Source organism: Coregonus clupeaformis, chromosome 24 (assembly GCF_020615455.1).
Source record: "Coregonus clupeaformis isolate EN_2021a chromosome 24, ASM2061545v1, whole genome shotgun sequence".
NCBI classification, from domain to species: domain Eukaryota; kingdom Metazoa; phylum Chordata; class Actinopteri; order Salmoniformes; family Salmonidae; genus Coregonus; species Coregonus clupeaformis.
In genome coordinates this window covers 60,330,059-60,354,559 of record NC_059215.1, presented here as the reverse complement: position 1 = coordinate 60,354,559, position 24,501 = coordinate 60,330,059, and the positions used below count along the sequence as shown (strand labels likewise).

Sequence of the window (24,501 nt, the reverse complement as noted above, 5' to 3'; positions counted from 1 at the left end):
ATCTTGTGTCATGTCCCTCTAGCTGAGGCGCAGGGACGGCACCCGCATGCTCTTCCATCCCTCCTTTAGAGAGTGGCTAGTGTGGAGGGCGGACGGAGAGAGCACCGACTTCCTCTGTGACCCCAGGAGTGGCCATGCTCTGTTGGCCTTCATGTTCTCCAGACAGGAGGGCAAGCTGAACCGACAGCAGACCATGGAGCTGGGACATCATATCCTGAAAGCACACATCTTCAAGGTACCAGCTAGTATGTCTGAATGGACTACTAATGGGATGTTAAAATATTACAGGACAGTAGCCTGTCTCGCCTTCCTCTTCCCCTCATACACTGGGGGGAGGTCGATGGTGCGTTATGGAAGTATTAAACCAGTCTCTCTCTCTCCCTGTCTCTGCCTCCCTCTCTCTCAGGGTCAGAGTAAGAGGACGGGTGTGTCCTCCAGTGTTCTGCAGGCTCTGTGGGTGAGCTGTAGCACAGACAGCCTCTCTGCCGCCCTGGCCTCCCTCAGAAACCTCTACACACCCAACGTCAAGGTGAGACACACACACCCACCTCTGCACACCCAATATAAAGGTGAGACTCACACGCATGCACGCACGTACACATACGCACACCTTTAACATTTTTTGTACCTACAGGTGAGTCGTCTGCTGATGCTGGGCGGGGCGAGTGTGAGCGGGCGTTCCGAGGTGCTCGGCCGTTCCCCTGTGCTGGGTGTGCACGCCCACCTGGGTCACCTTGAGATGGTGTCCCTGCTGCTGGAGATGGGGGCGCCCATAGACGGCACCTCGGACAGCGGCATGACCCCCCTCTGTCTGGCCGCCGCAGCAGGACACACAGGACTGGTCAGCCTGCTCTGTAAGAAGGGAGCCAAGGTCAGTGGTCAGTTGTTAGTCCCACGCCGTTATCTCAACTTGTTGACAATTCAACCAAATAGACAATCAAATTGGAAGTTGATCTGCTGTTGTTGTTGCCCAGCTTCACTGTTTCATAAGTTATAACTTATAGTCATGTATCATCATTATTTGCTTCTGTTTGCTCTTTGGGGTTTAGGCTAGGTTACGGTAAATATGTTTGTGACAACTGTTGATGTTGAAAGGGCTGTATAAATACATTAGATGAATTGATTGATTGATCAGTGTTTCTCCCTCTAGGTAGGCCATGTAGATAAGAGTGGTCAGTGTGCCCTGGTCCATGCTGGTTTGAGGGGCCACCCAGACATCATCCACTACCTGCTGAGCCAGGACTGGGGCCCCACAGAGGCCCCTGAGGGCCAACAGCAGCACGGTGTGAAGAGCAGTGTGAAGGGCCAAGTCCTACAACAGGCCCTGACCGCCACCTGCAGCATGGGACACACGCACGTAGGCTACTGCATACACACACTCACGAACACACACACTGTACGCTCTCTTCAGATTCAACCTTTGTGGATTGCTTATAATAGTTAGCGTGTATAATTATTGTGCATAATATTGTCTCATTGTCAGGTTGTGAAGAGCTTACTGGAGCTGAAGGATGAAGATTTGGCTGTGCAGATAGATGCTCCCGACACTCTCTGGGGAGAGACTGGTACAGTGCACTTTACCTTTGTCTATATAATAATGTTTATATTATTTCCTCATACTCTTTTTAATCTAGCTTGTTTTCGCTGCCTCTCCAAAGGTGGTGGTTAGCGTTTGTTTTACCAGCAGAGATCATTTGTTGTTATTCACTTCCTAGTGAGCTTCTCAGGTCTCCACTTGCCCACTGTACATTTACTGTTTACTGTAGCATAGGATGCAAGCGAAGTGATATTGAGCCCAGGTGCTTGTTCTGGACTCATAGATGTAGGTGAGCTCACTGGGGAAGAGAGGCTTGAAGAGTGTACAGTACTTGAGCTACTTTTAACCAATACTTAAGATGGCAGGTTACACTGACTGACTCTGCTGAAGATTTAAGCGGCGGTGGTGTTAACAGTTTTGAGCAAGGCACCTAACCTTAATTACTCCTCTAAGTCGCTCTGGAAAAGAGCGTCTGTGAAATGACTAAAATATAAAAGAAAAGTCTGGTGTTATTAGATTACGAAACTCTTACAAAGAAGCTGGTGTAGATATCAGAAGGTATTACCTCCATCTCCTAAAAGGATGTTCAACCTGGCTTGATTCTTATATCCATTATACTCTAATACAATCATTGGTGTTTCTGTGGCTCTCAGTAAATACATAGGCTGGGGGATAGACAGCACTCAACCACTGCCAATTGGAAGCATACATACAATTGCTGGCTACTGGTACCAACATTTGGAAGTCAATCCTGAATGAAAATAACCTGGCAGATGCAAATATAGAATACAAAATAGGCTATTTAGAGGTAAATTGAAGGAAATCATGTATTTAGGTTGATTACAGAGACCTGACTGGTGATAAAATAAACAATAGTGAAATGTCAATGGCCTTTGTTTGTTTTATTGTTTGGGTTTACCATTCAGTCTAGGATTTGTTTCATTTTATAAATATTTATTTCACATCGACAAATCCTTCCATGGTAGAGAATCTTGATAATCTACTGTATGCTGAATGATTTTCACTTCCAATCTATTCGGTGAAAGAAATCCTTGAGTACTTCTGCCTGTGAAATTGTCCTCTCTCTATGCAAATGTGTTCCCGTGCCTGGTGGCTTCTCATTAGTGGAGAAGAATTAAGTTATTCTCCCTGGAGGGCAGGCTACTTACTGTCTGTCTGTCTGTCTGTCTGTCTGTCTGTCTGTCTGTCTGTCTGTCTGTCTGTCTGTCTGTCTGTCTGTCTGTCTGTCTGTCTGTCTGTCTGTCTGTCTACCTCCTCTGTGGGTGAGACACCAAAGGTTTACTGTACGTGAATTAAATAACATGGAGCAGATAAATTATCGTATCTGTTGCTGCTGTGTGTCTGTCATCAAGGTCACTGACATACGTGAGAGTTGTCAGAAGTAGTATTTATAACTGTAGGGAAGTACTTGATAGAACTGGATAGCATCAATGGATCATGTTTTTAATCTTGTTGGTGAACTAGCTGTAGGAGCCATTCAACTCATTGGCCCCATTCAACCCATTCAACTCATTGGCCCCATTCAACATTCAACTCATTGGTCTTTATTCAAAAAGTATATTTTCAATATGAAAACCTCCCTTTTGGATCAAAACATTTGATTCCACAATCAAGGCCCCAGCGAGAATTGAACTCGCGACCCCTGGTTTACAAGACCAGTGCTCTAACCACTGAGCTATGGAGCCTTACCTACTCACACCTTACGGCAACAGGATATTTACATATCACACCCAGCTTACTCAAAAACAGACAGAAGACCACACCCAGAGACATATTTCTAAATATATGGCTCTGGCCACACCTAATGTGACATCACTGACTCTACCACACAGCTGTTGGTTGGGGCGGTCTGGCAAACCAGCTGAACAGTGCTGTTGGCATGAGTCCTCTCATGTCAGGGATTTAACCCCAAAGCCACAGACTCCTTGTCTGGTTAAAGCAACGTGACTCTGACTGACAGCTCTCCTCTCACTGTGCATGTAGTCTGCATGTCAGCCAGGTTAACAGACTCACATTTCTCTAAACTCTCGTCAGATATTTGACATTGACAACAGAAGCACAGCTGTTCAGGCATGAATCCGCAATTGTGTATTGATTCATGAGTCAGTGATGCACGTCTGCCTTATCTCAGATTGAGAAGTGTGGAGTCACAAGACAGTCTTCCAAAATGTAATATCATAGCCACAATATTTTTTTAATTATGAAAGTATTTCGTTATCTCAACTTTTTTGCTCTGGTGTGAAGGGAAATTAGATAAGGGAAATGAAATGAGTGAGGTGATTTGTAATTGCGTATGTGCTCATGTGGAACCATCGGTGGGACAGATGGGGAGGGCGTACCCTACACTGCTCCCACAGATGTCAGTCATGTCATCATTCCCTCTCCACTGGCTTCCAGAACCAGATGGGTGATGTCACCTCTCCTGTGAGTATTTCATCATCCTAGCCAAGGTGAAGCAGGAGGCTGCGTCAAATAAAATAAAATACAATTTCATTGGTCGCTTACACATATTTAACACATATTGAACACACAGTGAAATGCTTGTGTTTCTAGCTCCAACAGTGCAGTAATACCTAACAATACAAAACAATATACACAAATCCAACAAATACAAATAAAGGAATTAAGAAATAACAGGACGAGCAATGTCAGTCCAGATTATAAATATATATGTCTATGATGGTGTGAATAGACGTTATGGACAGTATATGAATAGAAAAGGTGTGTACAGCAGTAGTTATACAGAATGAGCCATGACTAGAATACAGTATATACATATAAAGTTTGTAAAACTGTATTTAAACATTATTAAAGTGACCAGTGTTCAATGACAATGTACATAGGGCAGCAGGCTCTAAGGTTCAGGGTAGAGTACTGGGTGGCATCCGGCTAGTAACAGTCACTAAGGTTCAGGGCAGGGTACTGGGCGGAGGCCGGCTAGTGGTGACTGTTTAACAGTCTGATGGCCTGGAGATTGAAGCTGTTTGTCAGTCTCTCGGTCCCAGCTTTGATGGACCTGTACCTTCTCTGCCTTCTAGATGGTAGCGGGGTGAACAGGCCTTGGCTCAGGTGGCTGAGGTCCTTGATGATTTTCTTGGCCTTCCTGGGACCGCATTAGTACCTGTCTGATCTCAGCTTCCCTGGTCTGCACTGTCTGGGTGTGTCCCAAATGGCACCCTATTCCCTATATAGTGCACTACTTTTGACAAGAACACTATGGGCTTGGGTGCCTTTTGGGAGGTAAATACTGTCTGGATGGATGCTCCATACCCAGGACTAGATGGCTGGTTGGTCCAGCTGTTGCCAATACCCATCAAATCTGTCTCTCTCTCTGCCAGGCCAGCTGTAAGACTTTTGACAGCCTCAGCTAAGACCCTGCTTCTCTAGAGAGTATAGGGAGATATGGGCCCACTGAAGTCTGGCCAGTCTAAAAATAGTATTTGAAAGTCATACTCAGGGGTGTGACGTTTTCTGTTCACAGTGTACTGCAGCTCACATTGCATGTGTTGCCAATATTATACTCTCGTTCAGTTCTTACTCTCTCTAATCTTGCTGTGTGTCCTTTAATTGTTCAACAGTAGTGCTAAACTACTAGAGTGAAGTACATTAGAACTGTCTCCAAACAATCAATAACACAAAAACAAAGATTACTTTAATTCAGAGCACAGTGGTAAAGTAGGTAGTTGACCACTGTTCTGGGTCTCTCTCTCTCTCTCAGCTCTGAGTGCGGCTGCGGGCCGGGGCAGGACAGAGACATGTGTTTACCTGCTGGAGAGGGGTGCAGGGGCGGAGCAGCCCAACCGTAGGGGGGTGGTCCCACTCTTCAGCTGCATCAGGCATGGACACCCCCAGGTGAGAATCATTCTGATGAGTCTTTCTGTTAGACTTCTAATTTGCCACCACTGATGGCCTCTCTCTCTCTGTGTCTCTCTGTGTGTCTCTGTGTGTCTCTGTGTCTCTCTGTGTCTCTCTCTCTCTCTCTCTCTCTCTCTCTCTCAGGTAGCAGAGCTGTTGCTGCAGCGCGGTGTGGACATTAACACCATCGATAAGCAGGGCCGCAGTCTGCTGATGGTGGCAGCCAGCGAGGGCCACCTCAGCACTGCTGACTTCCTGCTGACAAAGGGTGAGAGGTCAAGAGTCAGGGTTACATCATGGTACATGGTAATTCTCACTGCACTAAGGGGGAAAGAGTGTCATTTAAGATATTTTTTTGTATTTTGGAGATATACAGTATACACTTAGTGGCCCGTTTATTAGGTACACCACCCCGTTCACGAAAATGGTTCGCTCCTACAGACAGTGAGTCACGTGGCCGTGGCTTGCTATATAGACAGGCATCGAGGCATTCAGTTACGGTTCGATTGAACGTTAGAATGGGCAAAACTAGTGACCTAAGTGACTTTGAGCATAGTATGATCGACGGTGCCAGGCGCACCGGTTCCAGTATCTCAGAAACGGCGGGCCTCTTGGGATTTTCACGCACGACAGTGTCTAGGGTTTACCGAGAATGGTGCGACAAACAAAAAACATCCAGTCAGCGGCAGTCCTGTGGGCAAAAACAGCTCGTCGATGAGAGGTCGAACGAGAATGACAAGAATCGTGCAAGCTAACAGGCGGGCCACAAACAGGCAAATAGTGGCGCAGTACAACAGTGGTGTGCAGAACGACATCTTGGAAGGCACAACTCGTCAGTCCTTGTCACGGATGGGCTATTGCAGCATATGACCAAACCGGGTTCCACTCCTATCTGCTAAAAACAAGAAGAAGCGGCTGGACAATTGAGGAGTGGAACAACATTGCCTGGTCCGACAAATCCCGGTTTCCGGTGCGTCATGCTGATGGCAGAGTCAGGATTTGCCGTAAGCAGCATGAGTCCATGACCCCATCCTGCCTGGTGTCAATGGTACAGGCTGGTGGCGGTGGTGTAATGGTGTGGTGAATGTTTTCCTGGTACACGTTAGGTCCCTTGATACTAATTGAGCAGCGTTTCCATGCCCTGAAGAATTCAGGCTGTTCTGGAAGCAAAGGGGGGTCGGCCACAGTACGTGGTCCTCTGTAGCTCAGCTGGTAGAGCACGGTGCTTGTAACGCCAAGGTAGTGGGTTCGATCCCCGGGACCACCCATGCACGCATGACTGTAAGTCGCTTTGGATAAAAGCGTCTGCTAAATGGCATATTATTATTTAATATTATTAGATGGGTGTACCTAATAAACTGGCCACTGAGTGTATGTCAGACTCAGTTGCAGTGGAGCGAGCATGTTATTTTTGATCTGGTTCCAGGCGCCTCTTTAGCCTCTGTGGACAAGGAGGGCCAGACAGCTCTGAGCTGGGCGTGTCTGAAGGGTCAGAAGGCCATGGTGCAGCTCCTGGTGGAGAGGGGGGCAGAGATAGACCACCCTGACAGGAACGGACGTACCCCTCTCGACCTGGCAGCATTCAACGGTGACGCAGAGACGGTGCGGTTCTTTCTAATACTGCAAACTGGAGAAAAAATTGATACACAGACATCATTCTGATTTTGCTGCCACTGTCCTAGATTGTCTAAAACTGGCCTAGATTGTAGATTTTTTTAAACACAGTACTGAATTTGCAAAATTCCCTCCAGCAGCTTTGTCCTTTTAAAATGCTGTTTGTTTTGTCGTGTCCTCTACAACCACAGGTTCAGTACCTGGTGGAGAAGGGTGCAGTTGTGGAACATGTGGACCACAGTGGGGTGAAGCCTCTGGAGAGGGCTGTGGGCTGTAGGAACACTGCTGTAGTAGTGACCTTACTGAAGAAAGGGGCCAAGCTGGGTGAGTTGAGTTGACCTGATCTGTCAGTGTTAAACCTCTGCAGGGTCTTGAGGAAGTTGCTATCAAAATAATGTATTTCACCCCTCTTTCTCTTCACTGCTTTCTACCTGCTAAAAGGCTACAGAACATCCCCTTATGATCGATCAGGTACTTTCTTTAGATACCTTTTACAGCGTTGTGTGTGTGTGAGTGAGCGTGTTTAACCTGTGTTCTCTTACCTCTTGATCAGGTCATGCTACGTGGGCGATGGCCACATCCAAACCAGACGTCCTCCTCATCCTCCTACAGAAAGTCATGGAGGAGGGCAACCTGCTGTATAAGGTGTGTGTGTGTGTGTGTATGCGTGTCGCTGTCTGTCATGAAAGTGTGTCCAGTTAGAGAATCTGCTATCTCCAAATCAATGTCTGTATTCTCTCTCCATCTCTCCCTCTCCCTCCATCCCCCTCTCTCTCTCTCCAGAAGGGGAGGATGAAGGAGGCAGCCCAGAGGTATCAGTCCGCCCTGAGGAAGTTCCCCCGAGACGGCTTCGGAGACGACCTGAAGGGCCTGAAAGAGCTCCGTGTCTCCTTGTACCTCAACCTGTCACGCTGCCGCAGGAAAACCAATGTGAGACACACACGCACACTCACACACACATTACTCGATCAGTTAATAGAATTGCAGGTATTATTAATAGAATTGCAGGTATTATTAATAGAATTGCAGGTATTACGTTGCCTGATATAGCTACACACTACTCGATTAGCTATTTTATAGAATTTAACATTGAATGAAATCTAGAATAGTATAGCAGTAGGTATAATGGATAGATCTTCATCTCAGTAGCCTGGAGGAAGTGATCTAACACACCCTTGTTTTACCAGACAATATAATAACATGTTATACTAGAGTGGTGGTGGTCAAATGGCATCCTCAGGCAAATGAGTAATGGAAGAATGCTATGATGTGATACGGTCATCCTCTCCCATATACTGGAGTAATCACTCACTCACACACACACGGAAAGAAGGGATCCTCCCTCCGTTGTTGCTGGTGGGTATTGGGTCAGGGGGAAGAGAGAGAGCTGGCTAGGCACACATATCATCCATATTTCATCATGCTGCAGGTGAATAGAACAGGAGGGGAGTGGGACTACAGAGGCCGTAAATACTGTCATTAAACATTGAACAGTTATTCAGAGCTGTTAATTTCACGGCTGTAGTGTAATGCCGACCGCCATCTCAAGAACGGAATCACACTGTGGTTTGCTTGATTAAATATTCACCTGAGAGGAATGAGGGAAGCAGGGAAACTCATTTAAAAACAAGCCAACTGCATACTCTCTAGGCATACCAGAGATGGATGGATACACTGTGCACGCAGGCATGCACACACACACACACATTGTACACACACAGACATATTGTACACGCACGCACACACACAGACATATTGTACACGCACGCACGCATACACACACACACACGAGGGCCACTAGAGGTGTTTATGAAATCACCATTAAAGGCCCAGCTCAGTCAAAAACATGATTTCCCTGTGTTTTATATATATTTCCACACTATGAGGTTGGAATAATACTGTGAAATTATAATGCACTTTTATTGTAAGAGCTGTTTGATGGTAGATTAGTTAATAGACCAATAAGAGAGTTCCAAAGCGCTCTGTCAATAACAGCTATTTTTCAGTTTTCCCCTCTACACTCAGACCACTCCTAGACAGTCCTAGCAAAATGATTGCTTGAGAAATTGCTCTTTGCTAAGAAGCCATTTTAGTTTCTCATTTAAAAAATGTTTATGAAAACAATGACAGGAAGGTACTTAATTGTTACCCAGAAATGATTTTATATTGAGCATTGTACCTGTAAGAGTCAATAGTTATAATTTCCGACAACTAATTGAAGGAGTTATTTTTTTTTTACGGGTTGGAGAGAAGCTATGAGCACCCGTCTGGAGAATCCATTAAGACACTGGGAGAGAAAGCTGCTCTGCTTTGAGCTGCACACAGATTAATAATTCTCCAGTTAAACAACGCTGAATTCCTCATTCCAGTCACTTACAGTAATTGCAAAGTGTGGCGCTGTATAGACTTCCCGCTGGATTCACACTGCACTCATTAACGCTCACAAACACATTACCCTGGCTAATGACCTTAAGACGTTGGTTTTGGGTTCTCCGTGAGAAATTCAGAGTGGACAGAATTTAACAGTAAACATTCATAATTCACAGTTGGGTTTCTGTCCTCTTTTTCTCAACAGGACTTTGGAATAGCGGAGGAGTTTGCCACCAAAGCCCTGGAACTGAAACCCAAGTCTTATGAGGCGTTCTACACCAGAGCACGAGCCAAGAGGAGCAGCAGGTTAGTACAGACCACTTCTCAGTTAATACTGATATAAAGAGAGGGACTACAATGTACGGGAACAGTTTTGTCACCTCACACTATGTTCACCTCATGTGTCCATCCAGGCAGTATGCGGCGGCGATAGCCGACCTCCACGAGGCGTCTCGGCTCTGCCCCACCAACCGTGAGATCCGCCGTCTGCTGACGCGTGTGGAGGACGAGTGTCAACAACAACAGCAGCAGCAGTCCCCCAACACACCACAGGGCCCCCAAGCAGCACACAGTCAGACTCCCGACGACCTCACAGAGAGGAGCCAGGACACAGAGAGGAGTTCTGATACACAGAGCCAGGATGAACTAGATGATGATTATGAAGAGATAGGGGGAAAGGAAGAGCCCTCACAGAACCCCTATGGGCCCAACAGGCCCAGGAACCCCTATGGACCCAACAGGGCTCTCCCACCAGTACCAGGCGCGGTGGGCTTAGCTCCCCAGGACCCCAGGCCTGGTTCCCCCCCGGACGGGTCCACACAGGCCCACCTGTCTCTGGACAAGCAGGGCCCTGTCCTACAGGATCCTAGACAGAACCAAAGCATCAAGACCAAGCAGCAGCAGCACTGTAACTCCCTGCAGGTAGGGGGCAGACCAGGGGGCAGGCCTATGTCTCTGTGTGGCCCCTCCAGCCCCCTGCCAGGCAGACACATCTCCACCTCCCTGAGACCCAGCCCTGGCCTGGGCATCGACATCAGCCCTCTGCCCTCCTCTTCCACAGACCACCACCCGGGGCTCACCCCTGCCAACCACCACCACTCCTCCTCCTCCTCCTCATCTGTCCAGCCCTTCCAGGGCCACTCCTCCAGCCTGGCTAGGGGAACAGACAGGCTCTCAGCCCACCCCGGCACCACGCTGGACGGCCAGGCTGGGTCCCTTACCCCTGGGGTTGGTAAGGAGGTAAGGAGGGAGGGTGCTGGGGGGTGGGCTGGCCCCGGTCTGCGTTCTGGTGGTCAGACGGGCAGTATGAGGGCCTCCAGCTCTAGCAGTAGCCTAGCCTCCAGCGGAACCCTGTCAGACAGCGGCAGGACCCAGGTGCCTCAGGGGCCCGACGTGCCTCGCCCCAAACCGGCTAAACCAGAGCTCAAGCCTCGGCCCTTCATGGGGGTGAAGGACAAGGCAGTGCGTGTCCAGGGGCAGCCCCCACCTGGACTGGGCTGGCAAGGTCAGCCTCACTCCCAGCCACTCTCCCCTGGAGGTCTAGAGAACCAGCGACACAGCATGGCCCCTATGGACAACATCCAGGGATTGAATAATGAGTTCAAGCAGAGGTCGTCTTACGCTGAGCCACTGCAGAGCCAGGCTCCCCTCCAGGTGCTCAACGGGGCCCAGGCTCAGGCCCAACACCTGGCCCAACAGGCTCAGGCCAAGGCCCTGGCCAGGGAGTTTGGAGACAGGTTCTACCACAGGGAGCCAAGACCAGGTCCAGCTGCAGGCCTACAGCACTCCTCCCAGTTCCCAGACGGGAACCACCGGCAGGCAGGGCTCACCAGAGATAACCCAGCCATCCTACCCATCAAACCTAAACGCTCCTTTATAGAATCCAACGTCTGAACTGACCGTACATTCATTCAAGCACAAACGCAGGTGCAGACACCATAACAACTTACTGGACAATGGACCATATGTATTCCAGAGAAACGGTGGCAAGGGAACGGTTTAAAAGTGCATGTCTTAATCTAACACAGTGTATGTGATGCACTGCATTTAGACTTAAGCAGAATGAGGCTTTTGTGCTTTTGCGTAAGCATGCCTAGAGCAACTCCAATAAGCCAACAATACAGTGCACATAATCAACCCTCGGAACCCCCCTATAGTACCAGCCCAATAGCCAAACAGTAGCACAGCATCCTACTATGGGCCATTATAACAATGTAACTATGATGTAGTTTGTAAACACTAAAGGGTTTCGATACTGATGGACGAGAAGCCATTTGATTAAACGATTGGCTAATGATCGGCACGCATATTGAATAGGGATGTTTATACATTAGATTTAGATTTGTATGTGTTATATTTATAGATTATATAAGTGGTGACAGCCTTTGTCAGTAAAACGAAGTCCTCAATGCAAAGTGGTTAACAATGCATGGAGGGTTCTATACCTTTGTACATTTTATAAATAATCATATTTAATTAAGTGTACATATAATCCTACGGACATTGTTGTAACTGCTTGTTGTTGCGGTCTATGTTCACTTATCTACTGTGCCGATGGCTTGGTCAGTTGTAAGAGCAATATATTTTATATAGTTATTTTTGCACAGCTAGAGAAACATTTGAAAAGTTGATGGATGTATTTAGTTTATGTGCGCACAACATTAACAGTTTACAGTAAGGTACAGAAGAGCTTGTAACAGTTTACAGTAAGGTACAGAAGAGCTTGTAACAGTTTACAGTAAGGTACAGAAGAGCTTGTAAGGGTATTATTGGTGAGATGATATTGATATTCTACATGTACATTGTTGCCATCTTTGATTTGTGAGCTATGCTACACATTATACCGACTGTGCTCAAGCACTACTACCATAATCATCATGGGGAAATAAAATAAAACCTCTTTGGAAAACCAAAATGACATCAGTCTTCCCTTTCATAATGTCATCTCCCTTCCACTCATTTCAAACACCCATGTGTACAATTGTGTGTGTACCGGCATCTGTTGTAGCGATCTCGGTTATATAACTTTAGCCATAGATAGAACACTTCTGTTGTTAACACCAGTATCCCATCAAAATGCCTACATTGCATCATCATCCATGAAATGGTTTTGGAGCTAAAGCAGTAGAGTAAATAGCAGAGTTAAACATGGTCTACATGCATGAGTTTGAGAATATATATATATATATATTAGAATATCTCATCAGCTATAAATATTTACATTCTAAAGTAGTTTCATCCCAAGAGAGAAAGTGCAGACCCAGTGAGGGGTTGAATAGAAGCTCAGTATGGTCTACCTGAAAACATCATCATATATAGCTTCATGTACTATCAGCCTACTTTTGGTCAGAAGTTAACTGAGGGATAGACAGTCTTTGGATTGAAAGGGATGTAGAAGACGCCCCTGGACCCCTCTTTCTCACTGGCTGGTCCTCCAGCGTCCAATAGCCATCTTCAGGGTTCGGTTTGGGGTCAGAAGTGTTGTCTGTAAGGGCAGGTTGGTCATGGGGCTGGAACGATTCTTGGTTGCGATCCAGCTCTCAATCGCTTCCCTCTCATAGGAGTACCCATCTGTTCAGAAGAAAAGACAGACAAGATTGGTAGTGGTTTTTTGCATCCTTTCAAAGCATGCCACTGTATTGCAAAAAAATATTGTAGCACTGATAGAATCTTGATAGCTAAAGGCACAACCAGACAGGTTGCCATGGGGGCATGTCCCACCTGCAGCGATAACAGGGTCCTTCATCAGCTCTCTGGTGATTGGACAGAGGAACTCATCAGGAACACCGGTACACACACACCCCGCCTTCAGCTCCTCCACCTTCCTCAGGACCTTACTGCGCAGCCCCACCGACTCTACAGTACACCAACAGGAAACAACCAGGCAGAGATATGAGAAAATTGTATATTGGCCAATGGGGCTTGCATCATTTGTGGACGTGATATCCTGGCTTGAGCACACTGCCTACATGACCCAGTTCCTGGTCACCATGGAGACTACAGTAAAGTGAGGTCAGTCCGTGTGTGTGTTAGACACAAAAAAAAAAAGAAAAGAGCCCTCTCCATCCCTGAGAGGAAAAAAAAAAGTGTCTCTCCATCAGGAAGATAACAACCTGGCATGGCGCCATCCCTCACTCTCAGAGAGAAGAGAGGAGAGATGCACCCATGTTTACTAAGAGATTAATCTCTTTTAGAGAACAGGGCTGTTTGGTTACCATGGTTGCCATTGGCATGAGAGACCATCAACAGACCCACACCTACCACCTCACAGAGAAAGAGTTGGAAAAACTAACTTTCCTTACTATGGTGAATGATCTTTATTTAAAAGAGAAGATATACAGATCAACCAAAATCTGTAAATCACATTTTCAGATGGATTTTGAAATTGTTTCAGACAGAAATGGTATTAGCTGTAAACCATTTTCTATGTTACAGGATATGTATTTTGGGATGAGTGATTGTGTTATGTAATGGAGCAGAAATCTTAAAGCAGATTACACATGGCCTAATCTAATGCTGTACAGTTAAAGCGTATGTAATCCTGAGTAAATCTCATTAACATTCATTCCTCAATGTTTACCTTGTTTTTCATTTGCCCCTCCCCCTACTTAAAAAATATTATGTGATGACGCGCTGTTTCCAGCTACTGTACACATTACAAGTGGGTAATGTGTATAACATGATAATGTACCATTGGTATATTAGCTGTATGATAATGCATGTTATTATGATAATGTGTATAGTCTATGGTGTGATGTTCCATCCCCACCTATGTTGAGTTCTGAGGCCAGTGTCTCCTTGGTCATACTGATTAGCTCAGCTCCATCTATGTTGTTTGCCTTGAAGGTTTCCACCAGCGCCTCCAGCCCCTCGTCGCACAGCCACGCCCCCACATCCTCTTCTGACCAATCACTGACCAGAAGCCTGGAGTGACCCGGCAACTTTCTGCCTGATAGGTCGGAAAACAGGAAGTGACCTCACGTTAGTATCTCTCAATGACATGCTGTTACTATAGGTATTAACGTGTAATCAATCAAACGTTTCTATAGTGCTTTTTAGTCACTTTCCCACCTTCGGATGAGAATCTTGCAGTTTCAACTGGAAAACAAGATGTGAAAAATGTTATACAGCACAGTAAGACTCCACATAAACAACAACAAAACGATGAACATTAACGTATTTAAAATTACAGCAATTGAATTTCAAGCCTTTTATTGACAAGCCTCTCTTAGAAAGAGCTGTGTACGGGTTCTTAGAACGCCATCAGGTGAGAGGAGAGGAAGAAAGCATTGTGAGCCTATATAACGCTGAGTGCACAAAACATTATGAACACCTGATCTTTCCATAACATAGACTGATGAATCCCTGACGAATTGAGGCTGTTCTGAGGGCAACGGGGTGCAATCAATATTAGGACGGTGTTCTTAATGTTTTGTACACTCTGTATACTAATACAGTGACTCCACATTAAAAGTGAAAAGCAATTCGGTTCTCAGCAGGCATTGCTTCAAGGTAAAAGTCACCTGGAAACACAACAGGCTATGAAAGACTTAGCAGAAGGCATTATCACCGGGATGGAACTATTACTCTCGATAAAGCCCTCTTTGATAGCAGTGGGACTCCTAGGTTTCACATAGAGACCCTCCATCCCGCACTGCTTTCAATGAGCAGATGGGACATGAGTGGTGCAGATAAGGAAGAAATTTTTAAAAACTCACCAGGTAAAGATTTGCATTCTTTTTGTCCATGAACCATGCAGAGAGGGGGATGGTGATTGACAGAATAAAAAACATAATCAAGCCATAATCAATAAAGAAGAGCTTATGCAAATACAGCACATAGATCACCAGGCAGGCTGTCATCACCATTAAGTCAACAAGCTGTCATCACCATTAAGTCAACATGATCTTTGTTCACATGGGAAAATAGTGAGTCATTATCTAGGAACCCCACACCGTGACTCAGAATGCTAGTGCCATTCTTAATGCCAATAACACTGGCAGCTTGTCAATTCACGTACTTCCACCTCATCTCTTAGACTTCTGTCCATCTTTGTGTGTGTGTGTGTGTGTTTACCCACCATGGCCACTGCGTCCGTCCTCTACACTCCATATATTGACAGTCTTGTCCATAGAACCCGTGGCGATCAGAGGTTTGCTGGGAGAGAAGGCACACGCCGTCACGTACCTACAGCAAAGGATCATGGGAGGGGAGGACGGAAAGATACATTTTAAAAGTAGGCTATTGAGATGTGACTCTTATGTCCCAAGGGTAAGAAGGAAGATTACCTCTCATGTTGGTTCAATGTGTAGAGCAAAGCCCCCTGGCTCTGAAAAAAAACAACAACATTCAAGTTGAGAGGGGAGGTGTTCATGGATTTCTTTGAGGAACATTAACATGGGGAGTGAAACTGAAATGACATCTACGGTAATGAAAAGAGCTTGAGTGACTTACAGCATCATACACTGTGACTGTTTTGTCCACTGAGCTGCAACAGAAAAGGTAATGGTGAAAAGCAACACACTTCTCCCCCTTGTGGCCAGTTGGAGTAAATGTATAACTTTATCTTGACTATCTGTAAGAGTGCTTTACTATAGATCACCTATGGGCTGACTTACCCAGACACGAGCAGCTGTCCGTCTGCAGAGAAAGCACAGGAGAGCACTGGGGCAGACTGGCCGGTCAGGGTGTGCAGCAGCTGCATCTTACAACCTACAGGCCAGAGGGGACGAATGGACCACAAATTCAGATCATTCATTGTGAACACACATCCTCCACATCATCTGATTATCAACAAATACACACTGAGTTCAACGCTAAACACCACATTTGCATCACCATAGCATGTGGTCAACGTACTGCCTGTGTTGGACCTGGAGACGATCCATATCTTCAGTGTGCTGTCTTGTCCACAGGAGGCCAGGCGGAACTGTACCACACCACTACCTGAGAGAGACGGGAGCAAATGAATCAAACAACACCTGTCTCAACAAATTCCCATATATGGAGACTCCAAGATAGCCTGGTCCCAGATAAAAATGATGTGCTGTAAAGCCAACTCCTATGATCGTTGTCATGTTTGTACAAACAGATCTGGAAACAGGCCAACTCAAAGATTGAAGGAGGAGGAAAATATCATCATCATCATCATCACCACTGAGGATCTTGGGGCCGAAGCAGCAGCAGGTGACCCCCAAGTCGTGAGTGTTCTTCTCCGCATGGAGCTGGTTCATGTCCAGGTCCCACAGCCTGAGGTCCCCATACGTAGATCCAGTGACAAACATCTGGCCACAGGGGGTGAAGGAGCAGGCCACCATAGTGGTGTCATTCACTGCCCCCATCCTGTTGACAAATAATCAGTTAAGAACACTCTGCAAGAGACAACACATAATATCAGTCTGAAGAGGCCAGCAAAGCCTCACTTGATATAGGCAACACACGCAGGCCTACTGTAGGCCTATTTATGATAGATAACATGGAGATAAATGATGTCAATCAATCAAGTTTACCTGTGCAGTGTTTTCGTAGGGAAATCCCAAAGACCTAAGGTACCATCAGACGCCCCCGAAACCAGGTGTGAAGAGTCGGGCGAGAAGGCGCAGACCCTGACGGGGCTCCTACCCGGATGCTCCAGCACTGCCTCTATCTCACCAGTGTCCGTTGACCACACAACTGTTGAACCATCAGTTGAACACGAGGCTAAATACTTACCACAGGCGCTGAAGCAACAACAGTGGACGCCATAGCCGTGGCCAGAGAGCGGGGAGTATGAGACTTCAGAAAAGTCTTGGGTGTTGTAAATTCGTAACGTTTTGTCAGCTGAACAGGTCGCCAGCAGTGTCGCGGAGAACGCGCAACAGTTGACATCGTCGCGATGGTCTTGCAAGGTGCAGATCAGGGACACCATTTGAGTTGGTCTTGATGAATCCCTTTCACAATAGAATACAACTATTAACTACGTGACATTACAGTTTTTACAAGATAGCTAGCTAGACTCGTTATCCAAACCATTTGAAGTTGCCAGATCAGAGAGGTTGCAATCACATGCATTTTAGCAAATAGGCTACTTACTACCCACTGGGCAAAAACTGGTTGAATCAACATTGTTTCCACGTCGTTTCATGCCAAAAAAAACAATGTGATGAAGTTGAATCAACGTGGAAAACTAATTGGATTTGCAAAAAGTCATCAACGCTTTTTGTATTTTTTTCACCCAACTTTTAACCTAAATACAATGACGAAATGAACCATCAATGGTGAAATGTTTTGTTGATTTCATGTTGAATTGACGTTAGTTGACAACTCAACCAAATGTAAATCAAAACTAGATGTTGAACTGAAGGGATGAGAAATGCTTTGAGAACTTCGAATCAATTGTCCCATAATCCCAACTGTTACACCGACCAGATTGAACAACTGCTAGTTTTCCAGAAAACTGCCCTTTTTGTCGTCATGCTAAATACCAGTTGCCACATCAGCCATTTTGAAATGGCAGTGTCAGACAAATCAGCTAATTTGTTGTTCAGCGGGATATGCCATTCCATAATGGATGCTGTGGCTACTGCTAGTTAACATGTAGCCAATAAAACTGAACTCCACGATTTACGATGGAGTTGCGCGGTGCCTAGTGAAAGTAGTTTCAGCTCCCAAAGACAAGCCCGCAATTACACAGGACATTGTTCTGTGTAATTGCGGGCTATTCTTTGGGGGATGAAATTAGACGTCGGTGCTCCAGCCCGCCCACTCTAGTCGCCACTCAACTCCATCGTAAATCGTTGAGTTTAGTTGGCTAGTTAACGTTAGGACAAAATGGGCAGTTTTCGGAAAAACTAGCAGTCTTTGAATCTTCTCTGTGTATCATTTATGGAGTATTCGAGGTAAAACGCATTTCTCATCCCTGGATTGAGGTGCGTTTTCCAAGCTGTGTCTTAATTTAAAGCTGCAATATGTAAGAGCGTCTGCTAAATGACTAAAATGTAAATGTAACTTTTTGGGCGACCCCACCAAATTCACATGTGCGTTATAAATCTGTCATTCTCATTGAAAGCAAGCGTAAAAAGCAGTAGAGCTGTTCTATGTGCACTATTTCTATGCTTTCCATTCTTAAGTTTCGTTTTTGCATCTTTTACTTTCAGTATTGTACACCAGCTTTAAACAGCTGAAAATACAATATTTTTGGTTATGTAAAATATATTTCAAGCGGTTTAGATGGTACAATGAATCTTTTTTTTTGGGGGGGGGCCAACTGGATCAGCTAGATATTGCAGATAGATTGTATCTTCTATCAATGTAATTGTCTGCATCACTTCCAATCCCCCATGTTTTTTTTATTTATATATATACTCCCCTTTATTACTTTTCAACCCCACCATCCTTTCCCTACTTGGAGTAAATTAGTGAACAACAATGCCCAGGCCTCTACTTCCGGTCTATACTTACTTACTATCTACACCTTATGGACAGAGTTAATTTTACAATAATTCTATTATATATATATATATATGGTTGTAATTTTGGGTAGAGCAGACATTTCCATATGTTTTTGTTAGCTGCATGTGCGACATAACTCCACCAGTCCTACCGATGATATCATTTACGAAGATTATACATTTACATTTTAATCATTTAGCAGACGCTCTTATAGAATATTTTTTTAACATTCTATACAATGATTCTTTACACTACACCTGCTTGTTTTGTCACATCAACTGAAATTACGCGAACTATCAGAATCTTAGCAACCAGGAAATGGCTGAGCGATTTATGCATAGTGCACCTTTATGCAAAAGTGGTGGTCGACCCTGTAGTGTTGCTGTAAGCAAGCATAAGGTGTCGGATCTGCTGGTTAGCTAGTTAACTAACCTTTTAGCTATTCTAGCTGTTCGCGCAACAACAGCATAATTCTATGCTCCTGTTGTTCTGTTTGTATTGTATATAAATACAAAGTCAGTATTATTTTATATTCTAACTATAGTGGGATTTGTGTTTATTTCCTTACCTCTTTGCGTGCCTATGTGCAATGTTTACTTCTTGGTTACGCGCACGCTGTCATATGATCAGCTGACACCGTGATGACACTCCCAGAAATATGCAAGTATGGGTAGCTGCAGTGACCGTGTATTGCCGCGTTCAAAACAACTGGGAGCGCTGAACTCTGAACTCGGAAATCTCCGACTTCCGACTTCAGTGCGTTCAAGACAACTGGGAACTCGGAAAAAAACGAGCTCCGACAGAGAAAATTCGTTTTGAACGGTCATCCAACTCGGAATTCAAAGTCGAGAACTCGGGCCTCTTTCTAGAGCTCCAAGTTTCCGACCTTAAGATCACTGACGTCATGATTTGACCTAGTTTTTTCAGAGTCCCCAGTTGTCTTGAACGCACCATATGGCGGGTGGGTATATGGACAGCGAATCAGCTAATAGGGCAGATTTGCTACCACTCAAGAAACGGAAGAAAAAAAACAGCTCAATCAAAAGCAGAGCGCTTTCGAAACTCCAACTCCTTTCCACAAGACCAGTACTTTCCTTTCGACACACCTACCCGCTCATTCTGCGGTCGCCGTATTGGGATGCAGCTACGTCCCCTTCTCGAAATGTGAGCCATGGAGCTTGCTGTCTTAAAAAGCGGAAATGAGTTAGGCTACCTCTGGTTTGTTCAGCCATTCCAATGGGGAAAATTCATAGAGAAATTATAGGGTTTTGGGATAAACACCGAAAATAAGGTCTGAGGTTACACACAGGCTTAGATCTTATACATTTTGTTCTATGATATAATATCAGTCAGTTAACATGAACTTTATGAATTATGAAGCATTTCATGTGTGCGTTTTTTGATGACATAAATGCATTAAAAAATCACAAAAAGGGATGTTAGCTGATGAAGATTATCTCATAGAACGAAACATATAAGATCGTTTATCCCATAAAAACGACAAAACCTACATTCATTTTCTCATTGGCTTTGTCCAACGAACCATGGTGGAGTTAGTGCCTACAAAAATACGCCATTACTATTGCTCTCTATTGACGGTATCAGAGGAAGGCCCTAAAAATTGTCAAAGACCCCAGTTACCCAAGTAATATGCCACATTCACGTGCTAGTCGGAACTCTGAAATTTCCGACTTGCTAACTGGCCCTTTTGAAGGCCCTCAATATAAAACTCAGTCGGAGTCTAGATAGTAGAATACACAAGGTGCAATTTCGAAATTTGGCTGTGCATCAGCAGTTTTTCTCTTGTTATGTCAGTCACTGATAGTCACTCAATTAGCCCCATGTAAGTTAAACAATTTTAGATTGGTAAATTTAGTAATCATGGTGGGGGGGCCCCCACGCCATACCCCCATTGATTTTTTTTAGTCAAGCTCACTCAGATATCATATTTAAAAAAGGCAAACATTTCTCTCCACCCTATGGCAAAATGTGTAGAATTGCAGGACATGTTCTGTAAAACAGCTAATTTTCCTCTCCTTCCCAAGGCAAAATGAGTAGAATTGCACGCAAGCAACCTCCAATACCCGCAATCAATGGCTGTGATAAAGAGAGCTGTTTCTGTTTCCTTCCTATAAATTTGCTCTAACTTCTGAACTGTTGGAGCTTTACTGAAATATAAGACTCTCAGGAACACTTACAGTGGGGGAAAAAAGTATTTAGTCAGCCACCAATTGTGCAAGTTCTCCCACTTAAAAAGATGAGAGAGGCCTGTAATTTTCATCATAGGTACACGTCAACTATGACAGACAAATTGAGGAAAAAAATTCCAGAAAATCACATTGTAGGATTTTTTATGAATTTATTTGCAAATTATGGTGGAAAATAAGTATTTGGTCACCTACAAACAAGCAAGATTTCTGGCTCTCACAGACCTGTAACTTCTTCTTTAAGAGGCTCCTCTGTCCTCCACTCGTTACCTGTATTAATGGCACCTGTTTGAACTTGTTATCAGTATAAAAGACACCTGTCCACAACCTCAAACAGTCACACTCCAAACTCCACTATGGCCAAGACCAAAGAGCTGTCAAAGGACACCAGAAACAAAATGGTAGACCTGCACCAGGCTGGGAAGACTGAATCTGCAATAGGTAAGCAGCTTGGTTTGAAGAAATCAACTGTGGGAGCAATTATTAGGAAATGGAAGGCATACAAGACCACTGATAATCTCCCTCGATCTGGGGCTCCACGCAAGATCTCACCCCGTGGGGTCAAAATGATCACAAGAACGGTGAGCAAAAATCCCAGAACCACACGGGGGGACCTAGTGAATGACCTGCAGAGAGCTGGGACCAAAGTAACAAAGCCTACCATCAGTAACACACTACGCCGCCAGGGACTCAAATCCTGCAGTGTCCCCCTGCTTAAGCCAGTACATGTCCAGGCCCGTCTGAAGTTTGCTAGAGTGCATTTGGATGATCCAGAAGAGGATTGGGAGAATGTCATATGGTCAGATGAAACCAAAATATAACTTTTTGGTAAAAACTAAACTCGTCGTGTTTGGAGGACAAAGAATGCTGAGTTGCATCCAAAGAACACCATACCTACTGTGAAGCATGGGGGTGGAAACATCATGCATTGGGGCTGTTTTTCTGCAAAGGGACCAGGACGACTGATCCATGTAAAGAAAAGAATGAATGGGGCCATGTATCATGAGATTTTGAGTGAAAACCTCCTTCCATCAGCAAGGGCATTGAAGATGAAACGTGGCTGGGTCTTTCAGCATGACAATGATCCCAAACACACCGCCTGGGCAATGAAGGAGTGGCTTCGTAAGAAGCATTTCAAGGTCCTGGAGTGGCCTAGCCAGTCTCCAGATCTCAACCCCATAGAAAATCTTTGGAGGGAGTTGAAAGTCCGTGTTGCCCAGCGACAGCCCCAAAACATTACTGCTCTAGAGGAGATCTGCATGGAGGAATGGGCCAAAATACCAGCAACAGTGTGTGAAAACCTTGTGAAGACTTACAGAAAACGTTTGACCTGTGTCATTGCCAACAAAGGGTATATAACAAAGTATTGAGAAACTTTTGTTATTGACCAAATACTTATTTTCCACCATAATTTGCAAATAAATTCATAAAAAATCTTACAATGTGATTTTCTGGAATTTTTTTCCTCAATTTGTCTGTCATAGTTGACGTGTACCTATGATGAAAATTACAGGCCTCTCTCATCTTTTTAAGTGGGAGAACTTGCACAATTGGTGGCTGACTAAATACTTTTTTTCCCCACTGTATGTGTATTCTGTTTCCCTCCATGATGCTCACAAGACAAGATTTGCGCAGGACACGTTAGAAAGAACTGTGACAACATATTTGAAAGCAATCTTCTTTTCTACAAACACAATTTGCCTACCAGGTGATCCCAATATCTTTCATGCATTTTAGTCACTACAAACCGTTAATTTATTTACCCTTATTTTACCAGGTAAATTGACTGCAAACATATTCTCTTCTATTAATCATTCAGACTGAAATTTGGCCTACCTGATATGACATATCTTTGTGTGTTATTTAGTACACTTATTGAGGTAATGGTAGTAAGGCCAAATTCAAAAGTTTTATCAAATAATTTCTACACATTCGTTTGTGATATGATACCCCTAGGTGTCCTATAGAGAATCGAATAGCTTGATGGTCCATGTTATTAATATCTTAAAACAATTATATGTGTTAACATAGGCCTAGTTATAGAAAAAACACATAGAAAATTGGTATTTTGAATAAAAGGTGGTTGTCTGGACACCCGAGTGGCGCAGCTGTCTAAGGCACTGCATCGAGGTGCTTGAGGTGTCACTACAGACCTGGGTTCGATCCGGCAGTGACCGGAAGTCCCATAGGGCGGCGCACTATTGGCCCAGCGTCGTCCGGGTTAGGGGAGGTTTTGGCTGGGGGGCTTTACTTGGCTCATTGCGCTCTAGCGACACCATGTGGCGGGCCGGGCGCCTGCAGGCTTACTTTGCTCAGTGTTTCCTCAGACACATTGGTGCAGCTGGCTTCCAGGTTAAGCGGGCGGGTGTTAAGGGTCATGTTTCGGAGGACGCATGACTCGACCTTCGCCTCTCCCGAGCCCGTTGGGGAGTTGCAGCGATGAGACAAGATCGTAATTGAAATTCTATTCAATTTGTCATTTTTGTTAGGGTCCACCCTGAGATTGGAAGGTTGGGGGTTCGATCCCTGGTCAAGTCCAAACAAAGACTCTAAAAATGGGACCTGACATCTCTCTACTTGGCACTCTACTTGGCATTAAGGAGATGGATTGGGGGTCAGGCCCTGCAACAGACTAGCATCCTGTCCTCATGCAAAGGCTTACTTGTCCAAGGTTTACTTACTTAAAGGAGTAGTTCATGATTTTTCAACTTGATGTTACATGGTTCCTCACCCTGTAAGTAGTCTATGGGCCAGGATAAATTGTAATCCATGGTTTGTTTTTCTTTAAACAGCCACTACAAACTTAGCTAACTTTAGCCATCACTAGCTAAAAATCAATGGAAGGGATAGGGGCATGTGATCCCTGTGACCAAAATAACCTTAAATCAACTGAAATCAACTCCATATTTGGTTTGATGTTACTTAAAGGTGATTTGGCCATTTGTCCCTATCACTACCATTGATTGGTTAATAAACATTTTTGTTTTCTTTTTTACTATTTTCATGGAAAGTTATTACAGTAAAGTACTTAATTGCTCCCCAGAAATGATTTGATATTGAGCTAAAAACGACTGCATTGGGCCTTTAAAATGCAGGAAATGCGTTCTCAATAATAATTTTTACTAAATCTGGGGGAGGACCAGACTACGCCTCTGGTAAAGAATCGTGTCCAAACAGCATTAGGCTACACAGTAATGTTTGAAGGTTGTTATTAAACCCATTCAAGATGACTGCAAAGAACTACAACAAAGAGAACAGACTGCAGTGGACCCGGGTGATAGGCTACATCTCCCACTTTCTCTGGCAACCTCTGTAGCTCTTCTCAAGTTCTTCTTGTAGGCTACCCTTTCCGTATTTGACAGATCTAAAATCTCCAAAATCTAGATTCTAATCTAAACCCTATTGGTCATTATCATATATTCATAGGCTTGATGTATCAAATTACTTTATATTTGTGTGAACAAAAGG

General features: G+C 44.7%; 2 protein-coding genes and 1 non-coding gene across 6 annotated transcripts in view; 1 reads left to right on the top strand and 2 right to left on the bottom strand.

The window, feature by feature from the left end:
• The window catches only part of LOC121537666 (protein TANC1-like), a 45,770-nt gene extending 33,454 nt beyond the window's left edge, over positions 1-12,316 (top strand). The window contains exons 15-28 of the mRNA XM_045206944.1: positions 23-235; positions 407-529; positions 635-871; positions 1,151-1,357; positions 1,484-1,565; positions 5,277-5,410; positions 5,558-5,681; positions 6,840-7,015; positions 7,219-7,351; positions 7,469-7,498; positions 7,581-7,672; positions 7,811-7,957; positions 9,603-9,703; positions 9,811-12,316. Of these exons, the coding sequence (XP_045062879.1) occupies positions 23-235; positions 407-529; positions 635-871; positions 1,151-1,357; positions 1,484-1,565; positions 5,277-5,410; positions 5,558-5,681; positions 6,840-7,015; positions 7,219-7,351; positions 7,469-7,498; positions 7,581-7,672; positions 7,811-7,957; positions 9,603-9,703; positions 9,811-11,290 (3,279 nt within the window). The 3' untranslated portion in view covers positions 11,291-12,316. The remainder of the gene's footprint in view (positions 1-22; positions 236-406; positions 530-634; positions 872-1,150; positions 1,358-1,483; positions 1,566-5,276; positions 5,411-5,557; positions 5,682-6,839; positions 7,016-7,218; positions 7,352-7,468; positions 7,499-7,580; positions 7,673-7,810; positions 7,958-9,602; positions 9,704-9,810) is intronic.
• Positions 3,171-3,243, bottom strand: trnat-ugu. Its single transcript has one exon. It is a non-coding gene; the product is annotated as a tRNA-Thr (tRNA).
• Positions 12,024-19,501, bottom strand: LOC121537668 (WD repeat, SAM and U-box domain-containing protein 1). 4 transcript variants are annotated; one of them, XM_041845251.2, is made up of 13 exons: positions 19,395-19,501; positions 16,906-17,325; positions 16,548-16,738; positions 16,235-16,342; positions 16,015-16,108; positions 15,851-15,884; positions 15,685-15,725; positions 15,477-15,583; positions 15,115-15,132; positions 14,468-14,494; positions 14,166-14,345; positions 13,118-13,252; positions 12,024-12,967 (listed from the first exon to the last, which is right to left on the bottom strand). In XM_041845251.2, the coding sequence occupies exons 2-13, from the start codon at positions 17,301-17,303 to the stop codon at positions 12,816-12,818; spliced, it is 1,485 nt and encodes a 494-aa protein (XP_041701185.1). In that variant the 5' UTR covers positions 17,304-17,325; positions 19,395-19,501; the 3' UTR covers positions 12,024-12,815. The 4 variants fall into 4 exon arrangements, with proteins under 4 accessions (XP_041701185.1, XP_041701187.1, XP_041701186.1 ...); XM_041845253.2 differs by having other exon boundaries at positions 16,256-16,342; XM_041845252.2 differs by having other exon boundaries at positions 16,551-16,738.
• Between the last annotated feature and the right edge of the window lie 5,000 nt (positions 19,502-24,501).